At 42.7% G+C, this 27,439-nt stretch overlaps 1 protein-coding gene across 1 annotated transcript in view; it reads right to left on the bottom strand.

Annotated features, from left to right (window-relative positions):
• The window catches only part of ZCCHC7 (zinc finger CCHC-type containing 7), a 160,305-nt gene that overhangs the window by 60,473 nt on the left and 72,393 nt on the right, over positions 1 to 27,439 (bottom strand). Inside the window, exons 4-6 of the mRNA XM_018552427.1 lie at positions 7,452 to 7,495; positions 2,807 to 2,926; positions 356 to 526 (exon numbers count right to left, since the gene is read on the bottom strand). Of these exons, the coding sequence (XP_018407929.1) occupies positions 356 to 526; positions 2,807 to 2,926; positions 7,452 to 7,495 (335 nt within the window). The remainder of the gene's footprint in view (positions 1 to 355; positions 527 to 2,806; positions 2,927 to 7,451; positions 7,496 to 27,439) is intronic.

Here is a 27,439-nt window from a genome sequence, read left to right as displayed (position 1 = left end):
TCCCAGGCTCTTTTGATGCCCATCTAGAAGTTTATTTAGTTACTAATGGTGCACTCCCAATCTCTTTGTATTCTCCATAATAAATATTAAGAAATAACCAACTAATCCATACTATAGTAGCAATATCTACAGCATTTATTTTGGTTAATGCCACATTTCAGTTTCTGAGATTCTCTTCCTTTTCTTTCTTAAGGACACAGGTGTGATACTTTATGTTGGGCATCTCTAAAGACATAGATAATAGAAAGTGTTTAGGGATCTGCTGTTTTACATATCTTCATAGAAATGCAACCTCAAAATGAAAAATCCTATATGATGAAAAGCAAATAGCAAAAGTAAAATATGTCACACTTACATCAGCATAGTGGCCAATCATTGCACAACGATGACATTTTTTTTGCCAATAGGGTCTCTCTGTACAGTCCTGGTAACAATGACCGGGCAGGAAGCAGTTTGAACAGTAAGGAGTTAAACAGGAATATTGGAGGTGTCCTCTCCGTCCACAGAGACAACACGCTGGTAGTTTCTAGTTTTAAAGACAAAAACAAAATAAATAAAATATGTGAAAAGAAACAATACATTTTCCGAAAAAAAAATAGCTATCCAAGTTGGTAATCTTAAAAGGATGATACAGAATGTAATATACCATTCAGCAATACCATATAATTGGCTGCAATCAGATCTCAAACTGCACAGGTGATAGATGTAATCACTTAGCAATATGTATTGTGAGCATTGTAACGGTCTATACAAATTAAATTAATCTTTCTTTCACAAGGTTTGCAGCCATGCATTTTATTTTCCGGGGGGCCACCAGGGCTCAGGCACCTGCAGTATTCAATTTCGGCCTCTAAATGTTGGCTTACACCCCTACTGAATCCCACAATATAATGTGTTGATGAGGCCCTGTGCTGCATCATGGGGTGTAGTGGTAATGAGTTTCAGCAACAATTTTTGTAAAAGACAAATTATGCATACTGTGGGTGCTTGGGATTCAGGGGCTTACAGGGTACTCTACAGCAGCATTCTAAATAATGAAAACACATTGATTGGCACTTGAGGGTGTCTACTGCGCTTAAACAGGTTACTATAATTATGAAAATTTGTGAATTTTTTTGTACATTAGCAGAATCTGAGGATCACAAAATCAGAAGTCAAGCAGAATAGCCAGTATTGTGAAGACATTGCTATACTCGTTTATACAGACCAATGATATAAAACACTTCAGGGCACTGACATTTTTGTATCATTCCATATCATCCATTGAATTTTTAGGACTGTCCCTTGGCATTATATTTGGATCCAACATGTCAGAAGTGTTTTTTACAAGTCAAAAAAACCCCCCAATGAAATAGATGTGGAAAAGAAACAAAAAAAAAAGATAGCCGTGTAAACAGAAGTACTCTGTCAGCGACATGAATAGAAACTATGCTTTTTTGAAATATAAAATAAAATTGAGAAAACTGCAGAAAATCTCTTTTTCTGCAGTTTCTGTTCTGATTCAGTAGAAGCAGCTCAGTACTGAGGCTTTCCATTTTTTCACAAACTGGTGATAGTAAATATTTACTATCGTCCAGTTATGAATGGGTAGAAGCCTCTGTACTGAGCTGCTTCTACCCATTCAGAAACTCGTGAACGAACAGGAAGTGATGTAAAGCACTTTCTGTTCATTCATAACTTCGATTATGTCGATTAGTTGTTGCAGCCCTACATAGTACTATGACGTACGACATAATGACGTCATGCCAAAAGCTTTCAATATATAGAATATTAAATCCCCATTCCCATAAGATTTAGTTTTTAATTTCTTATCCTTTAAAGGAGAACTATGGGGTAAGTGTTTTCCCCATAGTTCTCCTAAGGGTCACGGGAGGACATATACTAGCGTCCTCCCATGACCCAAAGCTCCGTATATCGCGAGCTACAGCTCGCGGTATACTGAGACTGCCGCAGCCGGGACGGATCCCGACATTATCGTCAAGATCCACCCAACTGGCTCTGCCTATATAGACAGCTGTGCCCGCCCCCTCCCCTGTCCGTTCCGCCAGTCAGCGCTGGAGAATCGGAGAGGGGAGGGGGAGAATCCCTGCAGGAAGCCGTGACAGTCAAGGCTCTCTGCAGGGAGATGATCGAGAAGTGAGCGAGCGACAGTATGTGTTCACTCACTTCCCGATCTATGGAGCCGACGTGCGACAGTTTAATTGTCACACGTCGGCTCGAACTATGAGGTTCAGGGAAAATCACTCACCTCATAGTTCTCCTTTAAGGGGAAAAAAATCAGGACACCTAAAGAATGGTACTATGCACAGTAATATACATTTAACATCAGAATAAGTCCTGCAAGTACTTTTGTTCCAGTTTGCGATTGAGTGGACAAGGATTAGGCCCCCTGGCAAGTTATTATTGCAGTTTGTATCACAACTGGGGAGATTTAGCCCCTATGTGTGTGTCATACTGACCATTGTCAACGAGACAGAAAGAAAGGGGAAATCCAAAATTTTAGAATTGTCAGCAGAACAAGAGGTGAGGAGAAATGCTCAAATGAGGGTAAATGCCCTAAAGATATTTAATATGGGAATTCCCCTTACTTGCAGGAGATTTCCTCAAATTTATCTCCAGGACAAATAGTGAAGAGAAATCTCCTCAAGGGGACATAGACAGCAAATAAATAAACTTATATGATAGCTGGCTAGACACTGTGATAAAAAAAAAGGAGTGGTAAAGCAGTAAACACCGCACCAGCAATGGTTATTTCTACAGATCTTAACCAAGCTGTTATATGCGAGGCGCTAATATTTAAATTTACCTTTGGAACAGGACAATTCTTAGAAAGATGTCCACGATTGTTACAGTTCCTGCATATAACATGTTTGTCGTCTGTATAGTAACGATTGGACCTTCTTCCAGAAAATCTACCAACTTGAGCCTAAAGAGTTGGAGGAAAAACAAGAACGTCATATAGTACCTACAGACTCATGACATGCACCCAGTAGTAACTCATGCTAGTAGTACAGATTTTTCTGCTGACATGTTTGCATTATCATGGAGATCACAATATGCATACTCAAGTGCAAGAAGTTTCCTAAACGTTTATTTAATGCAAACCTGTATCAACCCTAAACTTATTAACTCAGTACAACACCTTTAAAGCAGAAAACCAAAATGCCTTCCCACCATTTTTTAAGTCTTCTACAGAGCACCCCAAAGGCCCAAAACCCAGTGTATTCAATATGTAAATGATAGTTTCCAGAACCAGTAGGAAATCCCCTCCTCTTCTGTACCATATACTTTGCCTCTATGACCAATTACAGGGGGAGGGAGCATTTATTTAGACACAGAAATTGGTATTTACTTACCGAGAGGCCAGGGGTGGGGGATATAGAAAAGTTTAAGGGAGACAAAGGCCAAAGACACATTTATAGGGTGTGCTGATTAGGTGAGCGGCTTCAGAGGCATCTGGGCTGTTGTGTCCAACTGATTGAAGAGGCAAAACAATAACGGAGAGAGAAGCGCTGCAAATCAGGAGGGGGCTGAAAAGGCTTGGATGCAAGGGTGTGAGTGGGAGAGAAAAGGTCCGTGGTGTAGAACAGTATTGTTTCCAGGGTATGGGTGATAAATTCAGCGGTTGATCCGATACATCCCAGAAAACATAAATATGTGATACAATGATGAGGTCAGCGTATAACGTGGATCAATAAAAATTTAGAAACTCAACATTAGGCAAGGAGTGTAGCTGAGTCATCGGTGAGGGGTGGAGTCTATGAATTCCAAATTCCAAAGCTTCTGGTTGTGGTCTGTTCCTGAATGGGATGTAGGTCTGCTGTTCAGTGGTTTAGAGTGGATGTCCTGGTGGGTGCGGATGTTACAGTGGCAGAACGTTAAGTTCCTTAGTTGCTGACGGGCTGTGGTGGGCAGATCTGTCCTTAGGGGACCTGTCAGAGGAGTTTCGTAGTAACGCCGGGGGATCCCCGTGACAGGGAGATCAGCAGAGTCACACTTTGTGAAAAGGGGGAAGAGGGAGGAGGGCGGGTTGGAGCAACAACGGTGCAGTGGCCGTCAGTGACAGTCCGGTGAGCGACCGGGGAGGAAGCCAGCAGTGTCACACTATGTTTGTGGAGAAAAAAAGAGGGGGGGGTTGGGTATGCCGCGGTGCTGCAGTTGTTAAAGGCAGTACCGTGAGCGACCTGAAGGAAGGCTGGCGGTATCAAACTGTATGTGTGGGAAGGGGAGGGGGCTGAATGTCCGGCGGTGCTGCAGCCGTGTGTGATAGACGGTGAGCGACCGGGGATGATGGAGAGACATGTGCCGAGTGTTCCGGCTGAGTTGCTGTGGCGGGGCAGCGGGTTGGCAAACACAATGAGCCGGCCAAAGTGTCAACAGTCAGGCTGCCCGCATAGCTAGTAACTGGGGAGCTGTGAGGAGCAGCGGTGGAAGAAACTGCTTGTGGCCATTGAGAACACTCGGTTCATGCCCGGAGCTGGCAGATCACACAGGCACGAGTCGGGTGAAGGCTGTGTAGAGCGGCAACGCGTTTCAAAGTCACTGACTTCTTTCTCAAGCCAGGGAGAGGGAGAATGAAATGGCGGGGAAAACTTTTTAAAGGGCTGAAGGAGGACAAGGTAATAATGAGGTGGGCGTGAGTGGGAAGGGGATAGTAACGATGGGCCTATGAGAGAGAGAGGGAGGCGGTCCAATAGACTCAGGGTTCTGAAATGGAGGCAAATATGAAATGCTCAATGTGAAAAAAAGGGAAGGAAAAAAGAAAAAAGAAAAAAAGGAAGGAACATCCCAGGGACCTGGATTGGAGGCAATTTCTGAGATGCTCATTATGTAATGAAGGAGAACTTTTTCAAATGACAGTACTGATTTCAATTTCTTCATTAAGACCATATAGGGACAGTCTATTGAGCTTGTAAATCCAGTATGTCTCCTGTTTACATAGCTGGTGGAATCTTTCTGGTGGGGAGATGTGGTTGGGCATCTGTTCAATAATAAATACCTGAAGTAGTTTTATGTTTTTATTGTATTTGAGGAGAAAGTGTCTGGGGACACTGTGTTCATTGTCCCCCTTTTCAATAAATCTTCTATGTTCCCCTATTCGTTTACGTAGAGGGCGTATTGTGCGTCCTATATAGGAGGAGGTCACAGGGGCACCTTAAACCATAAACAACGTGGTCATGTCCGCAGGTGGTGAATTGGCGGATAGGAAAGGTGTTGCCCGCGGTGTCTTTGAATGTTTTTTGGCCAAGTGTGATGAACTGGCATGTTAGACATGATCTTTTCTTACATTGATGGACTCCTACCCACCCTATTGCCAAAAAGGAAGGTGCGTGTTGGTGCTGCCTTGCTGGGGGCCAATTTACAGGGTGCCACAATGTTTTTGATACTTTTGGCCTTTTTGAACACTATGGTGGGTTTGGGTGGCAGTGACGGGCCTAATTTTGGGTCACACTGTAGTAGTTGCCAGTTCTTTTTCAAAACGGATTCAATGTCTCTGTATCTACTGTTAAACGATGTGCACCGCCGGACATTCAGCCCCCTCCCCTTCTCACACATACAGTGTCTCCCCGCCAGCCTTCCTTCAGGTCGCTCAACGGACTGCCATTAACGACTGCAGCACAGCGGCATACCCCCCTCTTTTTTTTCCAAAAACAAAGCTGGCTTCCTCCCCGGTTGCTCACCGACGGCCGCAGCACCGTTGTTGCTCCAGCCTGCCCCCCCTCCCTCTCCACAACAGTGTGACTCTGTTGATCTCCCTGTCACGGGGATCCCCCGGCATCACTACGAGACTCCTCTGACAGGTCCCCTAAGGACAGATCAGTCCACCACAGCCTGTCAGCAACTTAGGAACTCAACGTTCTGCCACCGTGCAATCCGCATCGACCAGGACATCCACTCTGAACAGCAGACCTACATCCCATTCAGGAACAGACCACAAGCAGAAGCTTTGGAATTTGGAATTCACAGACTCCACCCCTTGCCGATGACTCCGCTACCCTCCTTGCCTAATGGTGAGTTTCTACATCTTTATTGATCCTCGTTATACGCTGACCTCATCATTGTATCACACATTTATGTTTTCTGGGATGAATCGGATCAACCGCTGAATTTATCACCCATACCCTGGAAACAATACTGGTCTACACCACGGACCTTTTCTCTCCCACCCACACCCTTGTATCCAAGCATTTTCAGCCCCCTCCTGGTTTGCAGCACTTCTCTCTCCGTTGTTGTTTTGTGGGGGTATAGAAAGCATGCAGACTTTGGGGAGGAAGCAGTATTTACATAGATACACACAGTGTCCTGGTGCCTGCCTTCATGATGTATCTTGCAGTAAACTAAAGGTGCCCATACACCAAATTGTTTTTTTCGTTCGGAAATCTTCCACGAATGGTCTTTCGAATGATAATCGATCAGTTGATGGACCACCAACGATTTTAACCACTGTACTTCTGGCCAAATTTCCTCGATCAGTTAGACTGGAAAACATTTTTCCGAATTGCACGAAAATGTATGGATTAGTGGCATTTTCGTATGAAAAAAAATCCCAGCAAGAACACTGCACATGCACAAACGAAAATCCGTTCTGTCGATCGACGAAATTCGGGGAGTTAGTATTGTTAGCGAACAATTATCAAAATCGACATTAGTCTGTGTTTGATGGGCTATTTAAGCTAGAATCGACCAAGGGTTCTTGGCAGCAACAACATTTTCCGATCAAAAATCTATAGGTGTATGGACAGCTTTAGGAATGCAAGTGAAGGAATCACTGAAAACCTAATGCACAGTGTGGATTGGCAAGACCTCAGCACAGAAAGCAGCTTATGCAGCTAAGTCTAGAGAATATTTTCTGTATTGCAAGAAACCAATCAGGATGCAAATATGGGAGCTGCTGACTTGTTTTCAGAGGTGCGGGCTCTGGAGCTGTCATTCTTATCTTTCCTTCACCACTAGGTGACTTACAGACCTAGAACCAGCATGTGCTTATCAGATGTCATGACAACATACTGTTAATTTATTATGAGATCCGACTCATCTTTAGCAATACTGTACGTACAAGGCTATAATAACATTATAATATAATCAAATACATGAAATCATAAAAATCGGGACCCTGGCACTAAGGATAAGAAAACGCTTGTTTTTAATATGTATAATAAAAATAAAAAAACAGTTGAATCTTTATTATTTTCCAATATATACACAGTATCAACACTCGGACATTATTATTAAGAGACAACCATATAATATTCCTCTAATATTTAAAGCATTCTTCCCCTTACAGGTCTCAGCTAAAATGAAGCCAAAAGAAAGAAGAAAGAAACATTAAAAAAAGAAAAAAAAACTAAAACCCTCCCAACCCTAAATAATGTCTGTATGTTTACACTGTGTATATATTGGAAAATAATAAAGAAATATTCTAGAAAAAAAATGAAAACAGTTAACTTCACCTCCAAATCCTTCTTACTAATTGACCAGTCCATTTCATTGTCACCTACAAGAGAAAAAAAGAACAATCAGTAACAGGTCGTCAAGTACGAACACCATGATAGCAAGTCATGTAAGGTTTTAACGTGAACCTGACCTGCTCCTAGGTAACAAAACAATAGTTAAAGTACTTAGTCTACAAGCTAGTAACAGTGTCCCTGTTGAGCTCCTTGGATCAAAAGCCCACGCTGTACACAAGACCTCAACTTCTGGCCAGGACAGGATTAAGGCCCTGCACCTCTAAGCTGCAAACAAGGTGATAGCATAGCCAATACCTAATTGAAGCTGCTAGTTGTCTGACAAGTATAGTGGCCCAATGGGTTTAGTAAGCTTTGATTTAATGACCTGGAACAAGTGTGCATACCTGTCAAGTCATTGTAAAATTAGATGTCCTTATTTGCATGCTTGTTCCAGGTAAGGAACACAAAGTATTGAAGAAAACAATAGACATGACCACAGGAAAACTAACACTTGTAGAAGAACAGCATAAGCAGCCTCCTCGTCTCCTACAGAAAGCGTTTCTTATAGGCCTTGCTCACATAGGCTTCTACATGTATAAGGGTAGTGTATATATGAAACGTTTGCAAAACATTTGTAAAGCTTTAAGCAAGCTTTTAGGAAGTTTGGGGAGGATAAACATAGATCCTAATGTGAGCAAAAACTTTTAATGCAAAGTCAACCTGTTCCCAACTATTTATTTTTAACAACAATCATCACATAAGATCATATACACAATGTAGACATCCAAAAGCCTGGAGACTGCTGCTGGGTGCCGCCATCTTGGATGTAATGTCAGTGGCCCCAGAAAGAGTCAGAGCTCGTACGAGAATCGTGCAGTGTGAATGAAGACGTGCGACCGTTTCTACTGTACGGTCGCACGTCTTTTGTCTAAGGAGCACGCTAGAAAACCAGCCGAAAATCTTGCGATTTTCGGCTGGTTTGAACGGCGCTCGGGAGTCAAATGACGAACGGGCCGGTGTGCACACTGCCCTTTCAGCATTGCGGTCATCGGAAGCCCGCCCCTCAGGGGGGCGGGCTTCCGATGATCGCAAGTTTGATCTGCCTGTCCAAGATGGGCAGAACGTACGTTTTTGTTTAAAAGGCTGTAACTGAAATAACATAGCACATTGTCAGAAATCAGATTACTAAGGGCACATTCAAATGGGTGTTCGGCAGTGAGAATCTGCGATTCTTGCTGCCAGAGAAAAAAATAAAAAATTGCACACAGTGTGCAAACAGCCACAGCCAGCATTCTCATGGACAGACATGTACCCTGAAAAAAATCAATGGCCAGTACCACCACTGTTCGCATGTAACCGCTCATACCTGCAGTTATATGAGAATAGGACTTCTGGCCAGTCCTGATTGCAAAGAGTTCTGGCAGCACACAAACTGGAAGTAGCTAATCATCCACTTTGTTTGTGGCCATAGCACAGAGTGCTGCTACGTCCAAATGTGGAGTTTAGCCGCATCTGAACACTGCAGTCTGCAGAATGTTGTGCAGATAGACAAATGCAGCATATGCTTTCAGGTGCATTCAGCTCACATTTGAGATGGGAGACTGTTCTGAGGTTATTGACAGGTGCATTTAACGTACAGACGACTATCTTCTGACCTGCATTTTACATTTTTCAAAGTTGCATCAACCTGTTTTAGCATCTCCATTGACTTGCATGGCAGCAAATCAGTTCTGATGCAAGGAAAGCTCATGCACAGGCCCCTTTTTTGTTTACTGTTTACATATTCTTAACATGCATTAAAACAGCTTTAAACCCCCCTGCACCATTTGCCCAGGGCTATTCTATCCCTCCTGGATGTCTGGGACCTTCATGACAGATGTCAAGCTGTAGAGGTGAAAAAGAGGTAAGCAAATATCCTTGTGCTAATCCTCCCCTGTGGAGAACAAACCTGGAAGTGACAAGCTCCAATCACTTCCGGGTTCAATGCTGTCATTTCCCAGACTCTGTAGACAGAGAAGCTGACGGAGCTCGGATTAAGCTTGATTAGTTACAAAAGTAGGCATTAGCAGTGTGACAGACCCCTGATGTCTCCCTATAGGGAACCTGTCACCTGCACAATCACATAGGGGCTTATTAATAAAAATAACAGGCAATAAACTTTTTTAAAGCCCCTCCCATCACACACCTCTAAATGCAAAACACGACCCTCGGGTGCACCTGCATATGAAAATTACAATTACAAAACACATATTAGGTATCACTGCCCACGCCATAGCGGAAGCAGTAACTCTAGGGCCCTTAACATGGTTAATTTCAAATTGATGACCTGTAAAGGCTTTGAAAAGCGTTGATTATGAACAATTTTGGTTACCAATGTTTTCTGCCATTTCACTGAGGCATGCAATTTTAAAGCTTGACATATTTGGTATCCATTTACTCAGCACACTTCATTATATTTTACCATGAAGTGGCATTATATTGTGTCTGTGTGTACTAAAATTAGTTTAAGTGTATTGTTTACCGAAAATATGGATTTGATAAACAGCTGTGCTGATAATTGTGTGGCACAAAATTGCAACTGCCACCAAAAAAAAAAAACGATAAAGGGTATCATCCGAAAATATATAACATTTTGTGGTGGGTTAAGTAATCTTTAGGCGGGGGCGTGTCCTGCTCATGGCGGAGTAAGCAGCAAATACAGTGAGCTCCGTGGGTTTCATCTCTTTTATACTACTCATACCGACTTATACCCCTCCAGTTTGGGCCTCAAACGATGTCCAACGCAGTAAAGAGGACAAGCCAGCTTTACAACGAAATACCCCCTCGATGCAAGAATTTTTTACCTCCACACGTACTAGGCCCCGCGGCCGGGACCAGTCCATCATGGCCTCCAAGCCCCGTCTCCTACGCACGCCACGAGGCAATGCCCGTTCTCGATCCCCTGCACCCCGCTCTGGGACACACTCACCTCGGACATACGACTCAGACTCCACTGACGCTGACTCGTACCCATCCCACAAGCAGCTGTCCAACATCCCGCAGGAGTTCCGGGCCTTGTTGAACTACTTACCCACCAAAGAAGATTTCGCAGCAATGGTCACCAGAGTGGAGGCGGCCTTACAGCGCGACCTGAGTAAGGTGCGACAGGAGATCCAGTCGGTTTCGACAGAGGTGTCCGCTGTGTCCACCACGTGTGCGGCTCTAGAAACCAGGGTCCAGGCCTTGGAGCAGGCGCACCCGGTGACCTCACCGCATATTGCGGCCCTCCAACTGCGCATGGAAGACCTCGAGGATCGCAACCGACGCCAGAACGTAAGAGTTCGAGGCCTACCGGAGGCAACAAACCCTGCAGACCTCCGCTCCACGGTGCAAGCGATATTTGGCACACTACTCCCCAATACAGCCCCTGACTCCATCCTACTGGACAGGGTGCACCGCACCCTAGGCCCACAGACACGTCCCGCCCAAGAGATGTTGTTTGCTGGCTTCAAGTCTACTCCATGAAGGAAGACGTCCTGCGTCAGGCATGGCTGAAAAAAACGGTTGAATTCGATGGAGCGGCCCTACAGGTCCTGCCGGACCTTTCGCGCAATGCCTTACGACGCCGGGCCCTGCTGCGCCCCCTCCTCTCCTCTTGTTGATCCTCCAGGCCGGCGCCTCCTACAGATGGGGATATCCGATCCGCTTACATGTCCGCAAGGGTGGAGATTCGTTCACGGTCCGATCTCCGGCAGACATCCCCAGCCTATGTGTGTTACTACAGATGCCCCCAATTCAACTACCGGACTGGCTTGCTCATCTCCCCGACGAATCTCCGATGTCCCCGAAACCCCGCCGGCCTATCCGACCATCGCCTAATGCACCTACTGACCGGCGAGAGGCCGATCCTCCCAGCTCCGAAGAACTGTGAACCGGATCGCCAGCCGCGGCCCCTTCTTCGTCCCCGCCAGGCCCATCTACCTGAGCAGATGATTGTCCCGGCCGCAAAGAGGTTCGAAACATTAGGCTGAGGCCTGACCTTTATGTTTGACCGTCTCCACCACCTCCTGTTTACCAGGCCGCATCCACAGGCCCCGGAGGGCCCTTACTAGTATCCTTCCGCAAATGATACTGACGGACTTGTTCCGGCCCCCGGCGGGCTCCGCTAGCCTGCTTACCCCATAGCATGGCTGCGGACGGCTGGGTCCGGACCCTTGTTATGTTCTCGAGCTGGGCCGGGTCCTTCGACTTCCACGGGAGACCGGGGCTCCGGCACTCCAGGTGGCCCATGAACCAACTGCTCAACTCCTATGTTTATACATGTGCCAGTAGCAGAAGTTTATTTCCTATCTTGTTATTATTATGTCAGGTATCTTTCCTCAGGCAATATGGGGGTTAGGTGTGTGTTCACCCCTCCACCATTACCAGAGGCCTTAAGCCGAAGGGCAAGTGTCTGGGACGGGGGCTGGACAGAGGGGGACCGGGGAACCCCCCCCTCCCCGGGATTCGGGTATTCCTCCCTGCTGGTAGCCGGGGAACCCAGGGGAATCCCACACACCCAGGGGCTTCAAACACCGCTCACCCCCATAGCTGGCAGACCGCGACCCCTCTTCCTACCCACCGTTACTGACAGGCCCTCATTAGTTGGGAAAGTTCTCCCCTTTAAGCTGTTCTTCAGTTTTACCACAACCTCAAATGTGGACCCGCGGAGCTCTGATCCGCCTTGCTCAGACTCGTTCCCCCACTAGTTAGTCCCTGCAGTGCTGATAGTGCCACAGGGACTGTGAACCTCGGTTCACCAGTTAGTTCCCGAGACACAAGTGGTCTATTGTTCATTTCCTTTATTTCTATCTGTTTTGTTCTATTGCCTTATTTTTGCCTTCTTTTTGTGTGCTCTCTACCACCCCTGTCTTCGTCTGTGTTCTCTTTCCTAGTGTACTCCAGCCCCACTTTCCTATCCCCCTCCCTTGACATCTCAGCATGTCTTCCATCAGGATCATGTCGCTCAATGTCAGAGGCCTCAACGTCCCGGAGAAGCGGAGGATGGTGCTGGCGGACCTCCACAGTCAAAAAATACAGATGGGCTTCCTCCAGGAGACCCACTTCGCAGAGGGGCAGGCTCCCTCTCTTCGGGATCGCCACTTCCCGGTAACGTACCATAGCTACTCCCCAGACAAAAAATCGAGGGGAGTCAGTATAGTGACTCAGCTACATTCCTTGCGTGACTCCCTACGATCCCTTTACATGGATAGAGCGAAGGCGACACTAACCAAGTGCGGTCGCCACTTCTATGAATACGGCAACCAATGCAGCCGTTCTCTGGCGCAGGCTCTTAGACAACAACGTTACCGGACATACGTCCCAGCCATAAAGTCCACCTCTGGAAGGCTATGTCACCTAACAGACGATATAGTCGCGGCTTTCCGGGATTACTACTCTAACCTCTATAATCTCCCTGGCCCCCGGGACGCCCAGGCTCTGACTAAGCGACAACGCAATATTCGGGCATACTTAGAGGCATCTACCATGCCCACCCTTTCTCCCGCAATACGCGAATCCCTGGAGTCACCTATTTCCTCTATAGAACTAGAGGAGGCCATCAAAACGCACCAGCACTGGTAAGGCCCCGGGACCTGATGGCTTCACCCTCTCCTATTTTAAAACCTTCTCAGACCTACTGACTACTCCCTTGTTGGCGGCATGGAATTCAATTCGAGAGGGTGAACTCATGCCCAAGGAAGCGCTATCGGCCAACATTGTGGTGATTCCCAAGCCAGATAAGGACCCCACGGTCTGTCCCAGTTACCGGCCGATCTTTTTGCGGAATGTGGACACCAAGTTATTGGCCAAGGTCCTATCCATGAGGCTGCTTCCCCATGTGCCCTCCCTGGTCCACACAAACCAGGCTGGGTTCGTTCCTTCCAGGGAGGCCAGGGACAACACCACCCGAGTCCTTAATGTCATACACTCAGCCCTGTCAAAAGGCTACCCCGAGCCTAATTTTGTCCACGGACGCAGAGAAGGCCTTCGACAGGGTTGACTGGTCCTTTCTCTGACTCACCATGGAACATGTTGGGCTGGGCCCGGGCATGCTCGCGTGGGTGTTGGCCTTGTACTCCCATCCAACGGCCAGAGTTTGCGTGAACGGAATACTGTCGACCCCATTCCCAACGGAACCAGGCAGGGCTGCCCACTTTCACCCCTCATTTTTATCCTGACCCTCGATCCCCTACTCCTGACCATCAGAGCCAACCCAAACATCCAGGGCATGCAGACGGGGAGGACCATGCACAAGGTAGCAGTATTCGCTGACGACCTACTATTTTTCTTAACGCCCCCGGACACAACCATACCCAACTTACTTGCGGCTCTGCAACAATATGGGGAGCTCTCCAACTACCATACCAACACCCAGAAGTCGGCAGCCCTGAACCTTACGATCCCCCCCCCATGCTGTCACGACTCTCGCAAAACTTTCCCTACCAGTGGTCCTCCACCTCGATTAAATACTTAGGGGTTCTCATACCTCGAAACCTGGCAGACGTGTACAGCCTAAATTTCCCCCCATTACTGCAAAAAGTTAAGACAGACCTCCAAGCATGGTCCCGATCCGCGTTCTCCTGGACAGGGCGCTGTAACATCATCAAGCAAAATATCCTCCCACGTCTCCTATACCCCTTCCAGGCCATCCCAATACAGATCCCACGCACGTTCTTCCATTCACTGCAGAAACTGGTTTCTGACTTCATCTGGGCCGGCAAAATCCCCAGACTGCGACTACCGATCCTGCGACGCCCTAAGGCGGCCGGAGGGCTTGCTCTACCCAACTTCCATCTCTACTACATAGCATCTCACTTATCCCGAGTGATCGACTGGTGCCGCCATGGCGGCATCAAGCCATGGATTGAACGCGAACAATCTACAACCGACATTCCTCTACCAGTCTTGCCATGGTGCAACGGGCCGGTTCCTAGGTCTGTCAGATCCACCCGACGGTGGGATCCACATGGCAGGTGACAAGTCGGGCATTCATTAAGACGAAATTGTCTATACAGCCCTCGCCCATGCAACCTATCATAGGTCACCCCGGATTCCCCCCAGGTTTGGAAGATGGCTTATTCCGCCGTCTCATGGACAGGGGCAAATTCAGGGTCTTACATTTTTTAAACGGCCCATCCTGGCAGATGCTCGGTGCCCATTCCACAGATCCCGACCTTCGGAACTTGGGAACATGGAGATGCCTACAATTGACTCACTTCCTGACATCCCTCCCGACTCCCTCAACCTACTCGCGGAACCTCTCCACCCTCGAACAAACTTGTGCTGACACAGGACCAATAGCGAAAACATTATCTCTTTGTTACCAGCTAGCCCTCAACATCGACCTAGATCCCCCACTGTACTTTATAGACCAATGGGAGCGGGAAATGGAGACCCACTTCTCACAGATTGAAAGGGACAGATTATTGCAATACTGCCTGAAGTCATCCATTTGCAACAAATATCAGGAGCTGGGCTACAAAATCCTCACGCGCTGGTACAGAACCCTACATAAACTCCATCAGATGTTCCACGATATACCAGACACATGCTGGCGCTGCGGCTCATCCCCCGCAGACATGCTCCACATCTTTTGGTCATGCCCCCTTGTGAGCCCATTTTGGTCCCAGGTCCGAGAGATTGCCCACAAATTCACAGACCACGACGTCCCAATGGAACCAGCCTTCTTCCTTCTCCATCATAACCAATTCTCGCCTAAGAGTTACTCTAGATCGGTTCTTATCCACTTACTGAACGCTGCTCGAGCTTGCATCCCATTACTCTGGAAACAGGTATCCCCGCCCTCGGTCAAGCTTTGGTTCTCCAAAATAAACGACATCAGACTCATGGAGGACCTCACCAGTTCCATCCGAGGCACCTCCTCTAGATTCTCAGCCTCCTGGTATTACTGGATAGATTACACCTCTTCCTTGGAATACCGCACGATCATGGATTCCTAACTTCTGGCGATGACAAGCAGCGATCAACCCATCCCTCTACACTTCAGCCCCCCTAACCTTTCCTCCTCTCTTGTCTTGTCCTGTGTTTTCCACCTCCTGTTTATACTCCACTCCTTCCTTTCCTCTGACGTGAACATGGTAACACCAGCAACGCCCCATGACTGCATCCCTCACACTTATGCCAGGGAAGGCTACTATGTTCGGAGGGACCAGTCCCCTACTCTCTGCCGCTATCCCTGACCTTTCCTCAAAGGCGGGGCGACAGAGGTTCCACTTCCCCTAGGGTTATAGTCATGTCCCCCTATACTGAACCCACTTTTTAGTTTATCTTGTAACACATACTAGCTGGGAAACGACGTACTCCTATCCCCTTGGGTTTCCGTGAGAGGGTACCCTCCCTACAGATGCGTTCCAATGACGCCAGTGGCGATTTTTCACGCTTCTCTGTACCATGTATGCTACTTTCTTGCTGATGTTTTAATGTGCATATCCCTTATATGCCCGGACCTGCGAGTCCACACGGGCACAGTTTCCGTTTTTCTCTATACAACAAATAATCTGTTAACTTGAAATAAAGAATTTATAAAAAAAAACAATAGGGGAAAAAGGCTCAGACAGCAAAAAGATCCTCAAAGATCACAAGAAACACTGTAGAGACACTTGCTGTGTATTTATATTGGAGGGCTATAACAAAAATATAGCTTTGATTTGAATTCTATAATGATTTCTCTTCAATGCTCAAAAGATGTATAGAGGCATTAGGGCTTGTTTTAAAGTGGTTTTCCCACTTGTTTAGAATGTGCTTTAGTATGCATAGTCTGGGTGCAGGTTCATTTTAAGAAGACAAAAAGCATTATTAAAGTAAAAACATATTCTAAAATACAGTAACCTGTATTGAGAAACAACCAACATCTTGTACTGGTTCTGGTCTTGTACTGGTCTGACTTTTACACAATTAATTCTGATTCCAATGGTTTACTACACTTATAAATCAGTACTTATGATTTAGACCTATTTACCCAATAAAACATATAGGCCTTATTCAATTATTTACAATACGGTAGTTTTAAACCTACATGTGTGGCTGTCTCCATAAATACTAATCATTCAAGTTCATTGGCCCCTATAGAAATACATACAAACTGATGCATTGTGGAGTGGACAGGACCATAGGAAAATGTGTGCAGGGGAATATTTATGTGTGCAGCGAATGATTTTCACCAAATATTCCACACAGGTGAATCTTTCTGGTGCTCATGTTTTAAATTACAGGGAATTATTAACCACACATGAATGTGTGGTGAATGTCACATTCACTGCTTTATATATATATATGTCCTCTAAGAAGCTTCCGTGAGGGGTAACCATAGTACAAATGAACCACTGTAAGAAACATAATGAAACTAAAAGGCGCTGTCTATATATTTGTATCTAATTTATTTTATTGTAATTCTAAAAATATGTTCTATCTCTATAGAAAATAAACCCTATTAAGCAAATTATGAAACAACCTCTTGTAGAGAGTGTATTCATAGCTTTATAATTTTTGCTTAGAAAAATGTTTTTGTTTTTTTTTCTATTAGACTTTTTTCTGCTTATTGCAAAGTTATTTTGTATCAGTTTTCAAATTAGATTAATTAGTATTCAGTTAATTTGCTTGCACCCTCAGGGTTACAGGCTAGTGAAGCAGTTACAGGATTTCATTCATTTCAAGCCTCTCCTGCTAATAAGGCAAGCGGTTTGAATTTGTGCGTATCTACAGTTTAAAAGAAAACTCACCAGTTAAAAAAACAAAACTAAATTATAGCCTAATCATAGCTAAACCTGTATTTTATGTTCACTTGCTGAAGATAGGCGGAATACGAGAGAAAAATGAGCATTATCAAACATTAGCTATATCATTTAAACCACTGATTCTCTATGGACTAATAAAAGTTTTACAGTAAGCAAAAAACTAAATCAGAGACAAATTTGAAAAGAAAGACGTTAATACACATTACATTCACAGAACAGAGGTAGATTTTCAAAGGCACCTTAAAGATAAACTATATTTAAACCTTACTATGCATACACCAAATTCAAAAGCAAAGAATTGCTGTTGCATTTAGGTACGTAAGCCATGGTATCGGCACCTAGTGGGGAAATAAAGGTCACTCCAAGTGGATTCCTAGATAAATTCAGAGACCTGGATAAAATATAGGACTGGAAGCCATAATATGGTTGTTTTACTGTAAAATACTTGAGTACATACAAAATCACAGTGTTTTAAACGTGAAACCTTTTTCTGCAATGCATTCAAGTAAATCCTGCCATAAAACTGGAATAACCAATTTGGACTTTACATGTTGGACTTCTCGGTTTGTACCTTACAATGTTTGTGTTAAATTCAATTTTTTGGTATAATATATTCCAGTGGAAGTACAAAACGGATGGTTGTGGATATTTGTAAGTAAATTTTTTTTCCCTGTTGTCCGTGAACTTTACACATTAAACCATTTACCGTTTAAATAATCAAAATTTAGTGACTACATTTGAGATAGGCTGTAATTACCAAGTGCTTTTATTTGTAATGGTAGCATGCTAATGATGTAATAACACAAACAGTAGAAAGGCTGAAATTAAGCAAACACCAGAATTATAACCCAATAACTTATCATTGTTAACTTTAAAAGGCATACAGCTATATGTAAATAATCAGTACCTCAAAAGAATAAAATGTAACAAATAGTCTTTCTTTGCTCTTATAGTTGCATAATTTCACATTGTGTTTATAGAATTTAGCAAAAATTATATTTCAAGCATTTGCTGAAACTGACTTTTTAATGCGCATTTGATGTCTACTGAAATTGGCATTAGACACTATCGACTGACATTACAGTATACGTCCAATAATAAAATATATCATTGCTGGCTATTAAGAGGGGGGGGGGAAAAATTACACATAAAAATAATTTAATTTTAAGTAAATGTTACTAATGACAAGCTAAAGGGAAAAAGGCCAATTTGAAAATTAATATAGACAAGCAAAGGAAAAAACCTTTAACTGTTATGACAGCCATACCCTCTCTAATGCCCAACACTTGCCAAAATCTTGTTTGCCATGCTGGCATTATTATTCACCAGAGATACAGTCAAAGTACTGTGTAAATTGGGGGCACTGACCTCTTGTAATCACTGCTGAAAGTACATGGCAAAACAATGAAGAGTGACAAACTTACACTGCTGCACTCAATTAAAACACCTTTGTTTTGAGACTGAATTGGTTAATGAATGTGCTTGTGATTACTACATTAGGTTTTACACAAAGGACTGCTACCACAAGCACTGCAAACAAACAGTGTATTCAAAATAAATTCACAGATACATACGCTTGTGTCCAAATCTATACATATTCCAAATCTACATCCAAAATACGTATGAATATCTGTGCAAACATTATTTAACAAAAACAGAATAACCATTAAAATGTATTTCACCTTTATGTGCACATATCATCTGTGTGTACATTACTCTGCAAAACTAATTGGTGTTTGCTTAAATACTGTTTTGTCAAATGTAATTATGTAGCCAAGGCAAAACTCCAACAAGGTTAATGTATTGCCAGCTATCTGCTGGGTGACACCATAAAAAATGGCTACTATAAATCAGCTTGCAGTGTTACCCCTGCAGACCAGAAGGGACATATTTCAATGTGTTGGGTGATTGTTTAGAGATACTGTTTTCATATTGTGGTTGTTAACTAACAAAATAGCAAATTTAGTCCTGTAACTGATCGTTTCTGCACAACACATGATTTATACAAAATACCAAAAGCATCCTTTGAGGCAACAGTTATCGGTACATCTGAAGCAAAACAACAAAATGAGAAAAATAATGTACCAGCCTGACTGTTGAAGTGGAGCTCTACCATGTTGTGTCTGGAGTTCTGCTATAATAAGGTAAGAAATATAGTCCATGTTTGTACGAAGTGGTGGAATTGATAACGTACAAGATAACATTACAGGATATCATTAGGATGACTGTTCTAGATTATTTGGCTACCAAACTAATATGTAATGAAATAAAGAAATCCTGTTTAGAAAACATTGAATGTTATTTATAGCACATCCAATCTACGTTTTAGCAAAGTTTATGTTCATGTATGGATTTAACCTAACCAAGAATAAATCATTTTCTTGCTACGGGATAATAGAAGTTCAGCTGCACAAAATACGATTGCAATGATAATAAATACCAGAAATGTTTTGGAAACAAGAGATTATGTCTCACCTGTATATGGCCTGCCTTTCTTAAGCTAATTTGTCACATGACTAACTGACCCTGTAGAACAATGACTGGAGGAAACCACAACCACTGATTTCCTCTGCAGGTGAGTTTCCCGTAAAGTCTGTGACTGACAGAGTACAGAAAACGGATTAAAAAGAACAAAACAAAAAACAACCACCTGATCCATTGAGATAATAGCACGTGCCAGCTATGTGAACCTGCAAGGGGAACTAAAATCTTCTTTTTTTTTTTAGTGTACCTGTCCTGTTTATTTTTATTCTCATGCACAGTAATCAGACACAACTGTGCAAAGCAGAGCTGCTTTTCCAAAGAAAAGGGTTCAAGCGTTTTCAAAGATTAGCACTATGTTCACCGAACAAAGGGCTCCCTTTTTCTGTTTCCTTTGTGGGCTACAATGAAGTGGACCACAGGAAGAGTTAAATTCATGGCATGCTTGGCCTGCCACACAGTTGGGAGAGTTCTTTAAATAGGGACTGTCACAAGCCATCAATGGGATTTACTCCTTAAACTGCTGATTTGTTCAGGTACAGAACAGAGGAAACTTCAGTTAACTTTTTTTTTTCCATCACGACACATGGAAAAAAAAAAAAAAAGTCTGTGTGGAAAAAATGCATAGCATGACTAGCAAAAGTAGGGGAACTCAGTTTGAAGCATGGATTATTATTCTCTTCAATCATTAACAATGGAGGTCTGACATATATTTGTTGAACAAATTACAAACATCTTGACAGATTTTAATCTCATTCCACTTTACAAGGAAATTTACTTATGTAGGAAGTAGAATAAAAATAAGCTGTATAACCCTATGTATAATGAAAAACACAATATGGCACCACCAACATATAAAAAAAACAAAAACTAAAATGTGTATACTAACTTGAAAATCCTAAACGTATTTGTTATATGTATGCATTTTAACATTTTATTGAAATCGTTCTAAATTATTCAAATAAAATAATGTATACTCTGATGATGAATTTGTAGCCTTTTCACGGAGAAAGCCAAATAGTTAAAATATGCTGAATTCCTAAATGACAACAGTATCTGGAGAAAAAAAAAAATTACCCATAAGAAAAGGAACTTAAAGCAACACATGACCATCAACTTGCAGGAGAGCAGTAAGGAAAGCGGTGTTTTAACTCAGTGCTTTCAATGGAGAAAGCTGCTGATCACACGGTTCTGGTGATATTTGTCTGTTGTCCTTGGCAACCCTTGTCAAGTGTAACGATGCTGGCCTACAATGGCTTTAACCGGGACGCATTCTCTTCCTTTACATGAATGCAACTGGGCCATCTGTGTCGGAAAGCATAAAAGGCCAGTCTGCCTGTGGGCCCGTCAGTCTGAACACCACCCCTCTGACCCTGATTAAATAAAACTTTCAGTCTCTTTTTGTCCTCCACGTTGACTTCTCCTATTAAAGGAGAGGGTGAACAAAGAAAGCGGAAGAGTGGGCTATCTGCCCCCATGAAAGGTGATGTCTGATACCGTTCAACACAAAGATTAGCAAGGCAATACATAACAAAAGCCAGTTTGGGGGAGGTGGGAAAGAGAAAAAAATTTCTAGGCAGACCTTTGACTAACTTGGTGGATACAAAACTCATTAAATAGCCATACAAGAGGTATGATTTAAAAGCAACAAGAGAAATAAATAAATGATGTTGGGTAGACAGTTCATATCATCTTTATGAAGGCTTGAATCACACACACACAAAAGTGTGCACAAAACAAAATAGACTGTAAGCATGCCCTGCTTATGAAATATATATTTTAAACAATTGTTATGGTACTGTTCGCACTAAGATCTAAATGGTGTAACCAAGGCATGACAAATCCTAGGAGCCAGGTAGCTAATACTCCTTAATATTTACAGCTGAGGTTTTATCTATTTGTTGTCAACAGAGTTGGCACCTAAAAAATCCTGAATTCTTTATTAATCTATTCACCCCTTTTTATACTTCTATTGGCAAACAATGCAAAAAGTTGCCAAACATCATCTTATTCAGTAAAATAAATTTGCAGTCTCACATGGTAAAGTATGCTGCAATGCTGAACTGCGCTGTTATATGTGCCAGACAGCCTGTGTTTACGCCGAGGAAAAGGGTTGCGCCTAAAGCACACAATCTCAGTACATTCCCACCTCCAGACATCTCTGGATACCAAACGGTTATGATAAACTATTATTCTATATGGCATAGTATGAATGAAATGTTTTTACACTATTCCACACACAATGGCAAATTAAAAGTTGTAAAAAACCTTCTCTCTCGGACCTTTGTTGAAGAGGAATGTCACCTTTACCTTAAGAATGACAACAAAGACACTTTTAGAATTGTTTAGTAATGACACTCTGCAAAGAGATACTTATACTTCTCACAAGGATGAACCCATCTCCCTTTACTTCTTGGAACCCTGGCACATGTGACTGAAACATGTGACAGTGCACCCCCCACCCCCAAGATCTTGCAGTTTAGAGATAAGATTTCCCAGGAGGCACTGGTGATGTAGCCTTTCCAGGATGGATCTTTGAGGCCAGGGTTACTTCACCAGTGCCTCACTCAATCATGAAGTGGAAAAACAGTGACTGTAAGTAAAAGCAAAACATTAACTAATAAATGTAAGAGGTTTTCATATCAGTGTTTAGTGAAAGGGAGTAACGGTCTATTTTAAAGAATGAGAAGAGACAAATGCTTTTTAATCTTCATTGTGTTTGTGTTATATGTAATGTGGCTGCCAAAAAACTCAAAATATCTGTTGAGCCTAGACGTTCTGCCCAGCTTCCTCTTCTATAATGACCACGGTACCCGCCGGTTTAGACACGTCGTACTGGTGACAGACATGTGCAGAAAACCCCCACGCAACTTCACCCCCGCACAAATACCATGGGCCTAATTGATTTATAAGAGGGAAATTCCCCAAAGGAAAGGGAATTCCCCTCTTATACAGTTGTTCCCAGAACAGGTGTGTCTATAGAAAATCTTACCCTTATCCTGTTGTTCTGGTGACAGCTCTAATATTTTGGATTTTCCCTAATTTTGTTTTAAGGGTTTAACCATTCACTAACCCTCCAAGACAAAACAATGGCATATTCTGCTTATTGTATGTATTCTTAACCACTAATGCTAAGAGCTGCCTTACCCAATTCTAATTCTCCTATAAATGCCATCAGCCCACTTAACTAACAGATCAGCGCAAAATTGCTTATATACGGCCATTAGGTGCTGTCTGAGAGATCAAACAGCCCATCAGGAAGATATAATACATTTAGCATTTCTAAATCTGGCCTTGGGTTTTCTGCTAGGTGGTCATTCATGGAACAGCTCTAGTAAGAGCCCAAAAGAGAACAGAAAATGCAGCCAGTCAGAAAAGTTTCAAACTATGACAAACTGCAATTTTAGGCTTATTGGAACCTTTGTTACTTGGATTTGTTCAGTCTTATATCATGCTAAACCCAACTCAAATGAACTGCCCGTTAATCTAATCAAGCAAAAAGCATTCTCCTTTAGGAACTCCTGGCTGGATCACTCATAAGGAGTATACATTAATTAATTAATGAATTAAGGGGAATCCTTAGGCCACTTTCACAAGGGAGGTCTGATCGGGTCTGCCAGTAAGTTTTTGAGGCGGACTTGATCGGATGCCCAATGTAAGTGTATGGGTACGACTTTACACTCAGAGGGTAACTACGCAAAAGCAAGTTTAAAACAGCCTTGTACTAGCAGGGGAGTGGACCTCAATTACCCTACTACAGATTCACTTTCACTTACAGGTTCCCTCCCTTCCCCTGCTCTGTGACAGGACAGTGTCATAAGAAGCATACGGATAAGCTGGACAGTTGACTGCAAGATTTCAATACCAAACATAATTCAGGTACTTATACTGCTTGCATTAAACAAAAGGTACATACATGCAATGCACTTACAGTCAATAAATCAAAACTGAAATGAAAGTAAAGAGAAGGAACACTGTAGTAGCATTCAAAAGGGGCCCATTCTTGCGGCCAGATTACTGATAGCAAGTTATTGGAAATCGGTAACGGTCCCCAACCTGAGTGAAACTCTCTCGAAAGTACACTCCCAATGCGAGTACGAGAGAGTAATCTCCTGTAGAACACAGTCCCAAAATAAATTCCAACATCTGTGGGGAGTATGGCTGAAATATTATGGGCCCAAGCTGTAGAGAGCTAGCTCCGACGCCAGTCCACAATAAAGAAGGTATGTCTCTTACATCCCGATTTCTTTCTTTCCTTAGTCCCTCCTACTTCTAATGGACACACAGAAATGTGATGTCTATTCCTCTTTCCTTGTCTTCCATTTCTTTACTTTTCTTCTCTGGGTTATTCTTATGTTGTTAACTTAAAAAGGTCTAAGTAAATGTCCCATACCTACCCAAACTGCCTGGCAAGATACTTTAAGCGGAAAAGAGCATTGTTATTGAAATTTTTGAATGTATGGATAAGCCTTTTCTGTTATGTAAAATGCCAGAAATGTGAGATTAATATGATACCCATTTGATTGTTGTTGTCATTTATGATTGACCTGTTTCTCAATAAACAATTATTGTTAAAAAAAAAAAGGGGCCCATTCAAACAAAACTACAAGTGTAAAAAAAACAAAAAACACAAAACGGATTCAGCTATTCAAATTATGCCAAAAATGTTGTGCGTAAAGCGGACCCTTAACCCCTTTGACTAAAAATCACATCAGAATGCAGCTCTGCATGACGATATGAAATCATCTTACATTCATATTTTTCTTTTACTTGCAATTTTTTTTTATACATCCTGGTCCACTTTGGCACAAATGATATAATCGTGCCCAAGCATTGCATCCTGGGAAGGTTACATCAGCAGAGCATTGCTTGGAAATCTCATCTGTAATCTCAGGAGATCTCAGGTAAAGGCATTTTCTCCCCTGAGATGATGTGCAAGGTTACATGTTCTAGTCACATGTGCCAGAGTTCCAGGAAGTAAATGGAGAGCTAGTAATCTGCCCTCTTTTTTTCCGCAGCTAAAATGCACCCCAATGTATACCTATGGTACTTTTGGGCTCCATTTTTAACAGTACAGTCCTTTCTGGTGTGGGGAGGAAAAAAATGCTGCATGCACTATTTTCTCTGGTCTGGAACGCACCAAAATGCATATAAATGCACTGGAACGCACCTGAAAGCCCATTCAGGCAAAAAAAAACTGCACTGGAATGCATTAAATAGTGTAAAAAACCCATCAAAAACACAACACACTGGCGGGGGGAATTTATCAAAGCTAGGGCACACAGAATCTGGAGCAGTTGCCTATGGCAACCAATCAACTTCTCTCTTCAGTTTGTTCAGTTAAGATTTGATAAAGAAAGATAGAAGCGGATTGGTTGCCATGCACAGCTGCCCCACATTTTGTCTGCTCCAGTTTTGATAAATTCCCTCACTGTGTTTGCAGAAACGCATCCAAATCTGGTCCGGACATGGTGTGTCCCTCAAAGGTGCTCTTTCCCTGTAAGGTTATTATTTTTATTATACAGGATGTATATAGCGCCAACAGTTTGTGCAGCACTTTACAATATAAGGAAGACATTACATTCACAATGCAATTCAAGACCAGTTGGTAAGGAGGGCCCTGCACATGAGGGCTTACAATCTAAATGGTTAGCGTTAGGTAAAAATTTCTGTTAGCCATTTTCCAACAGCCATTTGCACCGAAACGCAAAGTCACCAGAGTGGCACCATATTATTTCCCAGTAATCCAGTAAACTCACTTTTTATTGATGGCGCTTCCATAGATGGAAGTGTTCTGCAACCCTAAGCAAATGCACTTGTAAAAATAAAAATAAACGCTTTCTAAACACTGTATAAGATTTAGACAGAGAGCTTTTCTCTGAAATTTATGTAGGATCTAATGAAGTTAAAAAATAAGCAGGAGGTTGTCATAAAAGTGAAAAGAAGAACGCCAATGTCAAGTTTCATGCCTGACTCAGCAGAGAATGGTGCTTTGTTCAGAATGGCAAAATTTTCATTTACATAACTTTTATTCACTGCAAAGATATTTCATCTTAAATATCAACGTAGACATTCTTGATTTTTTTTCTAGGGCAATTACTTTGTCAGCAGCATGAGCAGAGATTTGTATAAGTGTTTTGATTTTTTTGGAAGCCAGGACATATGAAGGGCAGTCACAGAATCCTGGTATGTCATTCAAGAATTTTGGAAAATATACTCTTCCATCTCCAAAACAGAACTAGATTATAGTAGTAGGTATACAAATATATTCAATAATTCCTTGCCAAGGAATTGCAGTTTTATTTTATTTTTCAAATCTTGGAAAGTAACTGTGTTGTGTAATGGCCAATAAAGGCTTTTCAGGAGCTTCTGGTCCACCTTTTTTTCAACCTTACACTGATTTGAGCTGTGTGTACACTCAGTGAAATACTGCCTACATCTACATAAATTACAATTTTTATTACACATTCCCTTTTCAGTATTTTGCTTCCTTTGGTATGCACGTTCCTTCTGCTTTCAAACTCTGGTTTCTGGTAGACATTTGTCCATAGCCAACGTTTGCAGCAGCATCAGTTGACTGCCTCTGTTTACTTCTCTCCACAGAGCACACCACACACAAAATTTGATATCCCTACCATGCTTCTGCACTTACAGTAAAAAAAAAAATGCTGCAAAAACCATAACAAAGATTTAAAGTTTAGTTCCACTTTAGAAGCCATTTTATGTTTGCCATGTGTTCCCATTTACACTGCAAAACTAGAAAAAAAAATTCTGCTTGCATTTTTTAAGTGCTTTATACTTGCTTAAAAATCCTACCTAGCTCTCACCATAGGAAATGTTAAGGAGGGGGTTGTGAGAAATTACGTTTACTCTAACCCTGTCTATACTGTGCTGGCAGATTTAATTATCAGTTGTACACTAGATTTGAATACGGTCTGTCCTAACAAAGAGTTAAAGGCTTCAAGGCATTGTATGTTAATGAGAGGAAGCTCACACTGACCCTCTGTTTGTGCCTCTACTTTCACACTGCTCAGAGCAGCTTGGAATCTGCACAAAGGCCTTCACCAAAGAAACAGCTAAAAGGTAAGGAATATATTTTCAAAAATTATTTTTAGGTATGCTGTGTGAATGGGAACACATAACAAACATATAGAGGGGTTTTCTCAAGTTTGACTGAAAAAGTGGAACAACACTTTAAAGTGAAAGTCAAGATGTCTTTCATTTATCTGTAGCAATTCTTAATCCTTACCCTAATCAATTTGCCTCGCCACTTACATCATTACTCTGCAGCCAGCATTTTTCATACATCAGGAACTACACATCCCCTCTATGCCTACACACTAATGACTGGCAAGTAAAATAAGTTATGTCCAATGAGCAGAAAGTTGGCCCAGTATGCAGTGAAGTGGACCAAAGAATTAGTAATGGAATTGACTAGGGAAATTCAAAAATCCGTAACAAGCAGAAACGTATCCTTCAAAACAAGCCCTCACTTACCTCTGTAGTCAAGGTGGAGTAATTCATCCTGAAAGCTCACTGCTTCTATTTGGAACCTTGTGAATAAACTGCTTTACAATAGCCATGACTACAGGGGTCAGTAACTGCTAGTTAAGATTATGTAAATGTCTAAATGTCCATAGCCTGGCCACAACCTTAAGATTCAAGCAACAACAAACAAAATGGTAAGTTTGTGAAGCAGTACTCACCCTTTTCATGCTCAAGCGCTGTCCCCTTACT

This window comes from Nanorana parkeri, unplaced genomic scaffold (genome assembly GCF_000935625.1).
Source record: "Nanorana parkeri isolate BGI_ZX_2015 unplaced genomic scaffold, ASM93562v1 scaffold88, whole genome shotgun sequence".
NCBI classification, from domain to species: Eukaryota; Metazoa; Chordata; class Amphibia; order Anura; family Dicroglossidae; genus Nanorana; species Nanorana parkeri.
Note: the sequence above shows the minus strand (reverse complement) of the source record. Positions and strands in the feature narration are given on the sequence as shown.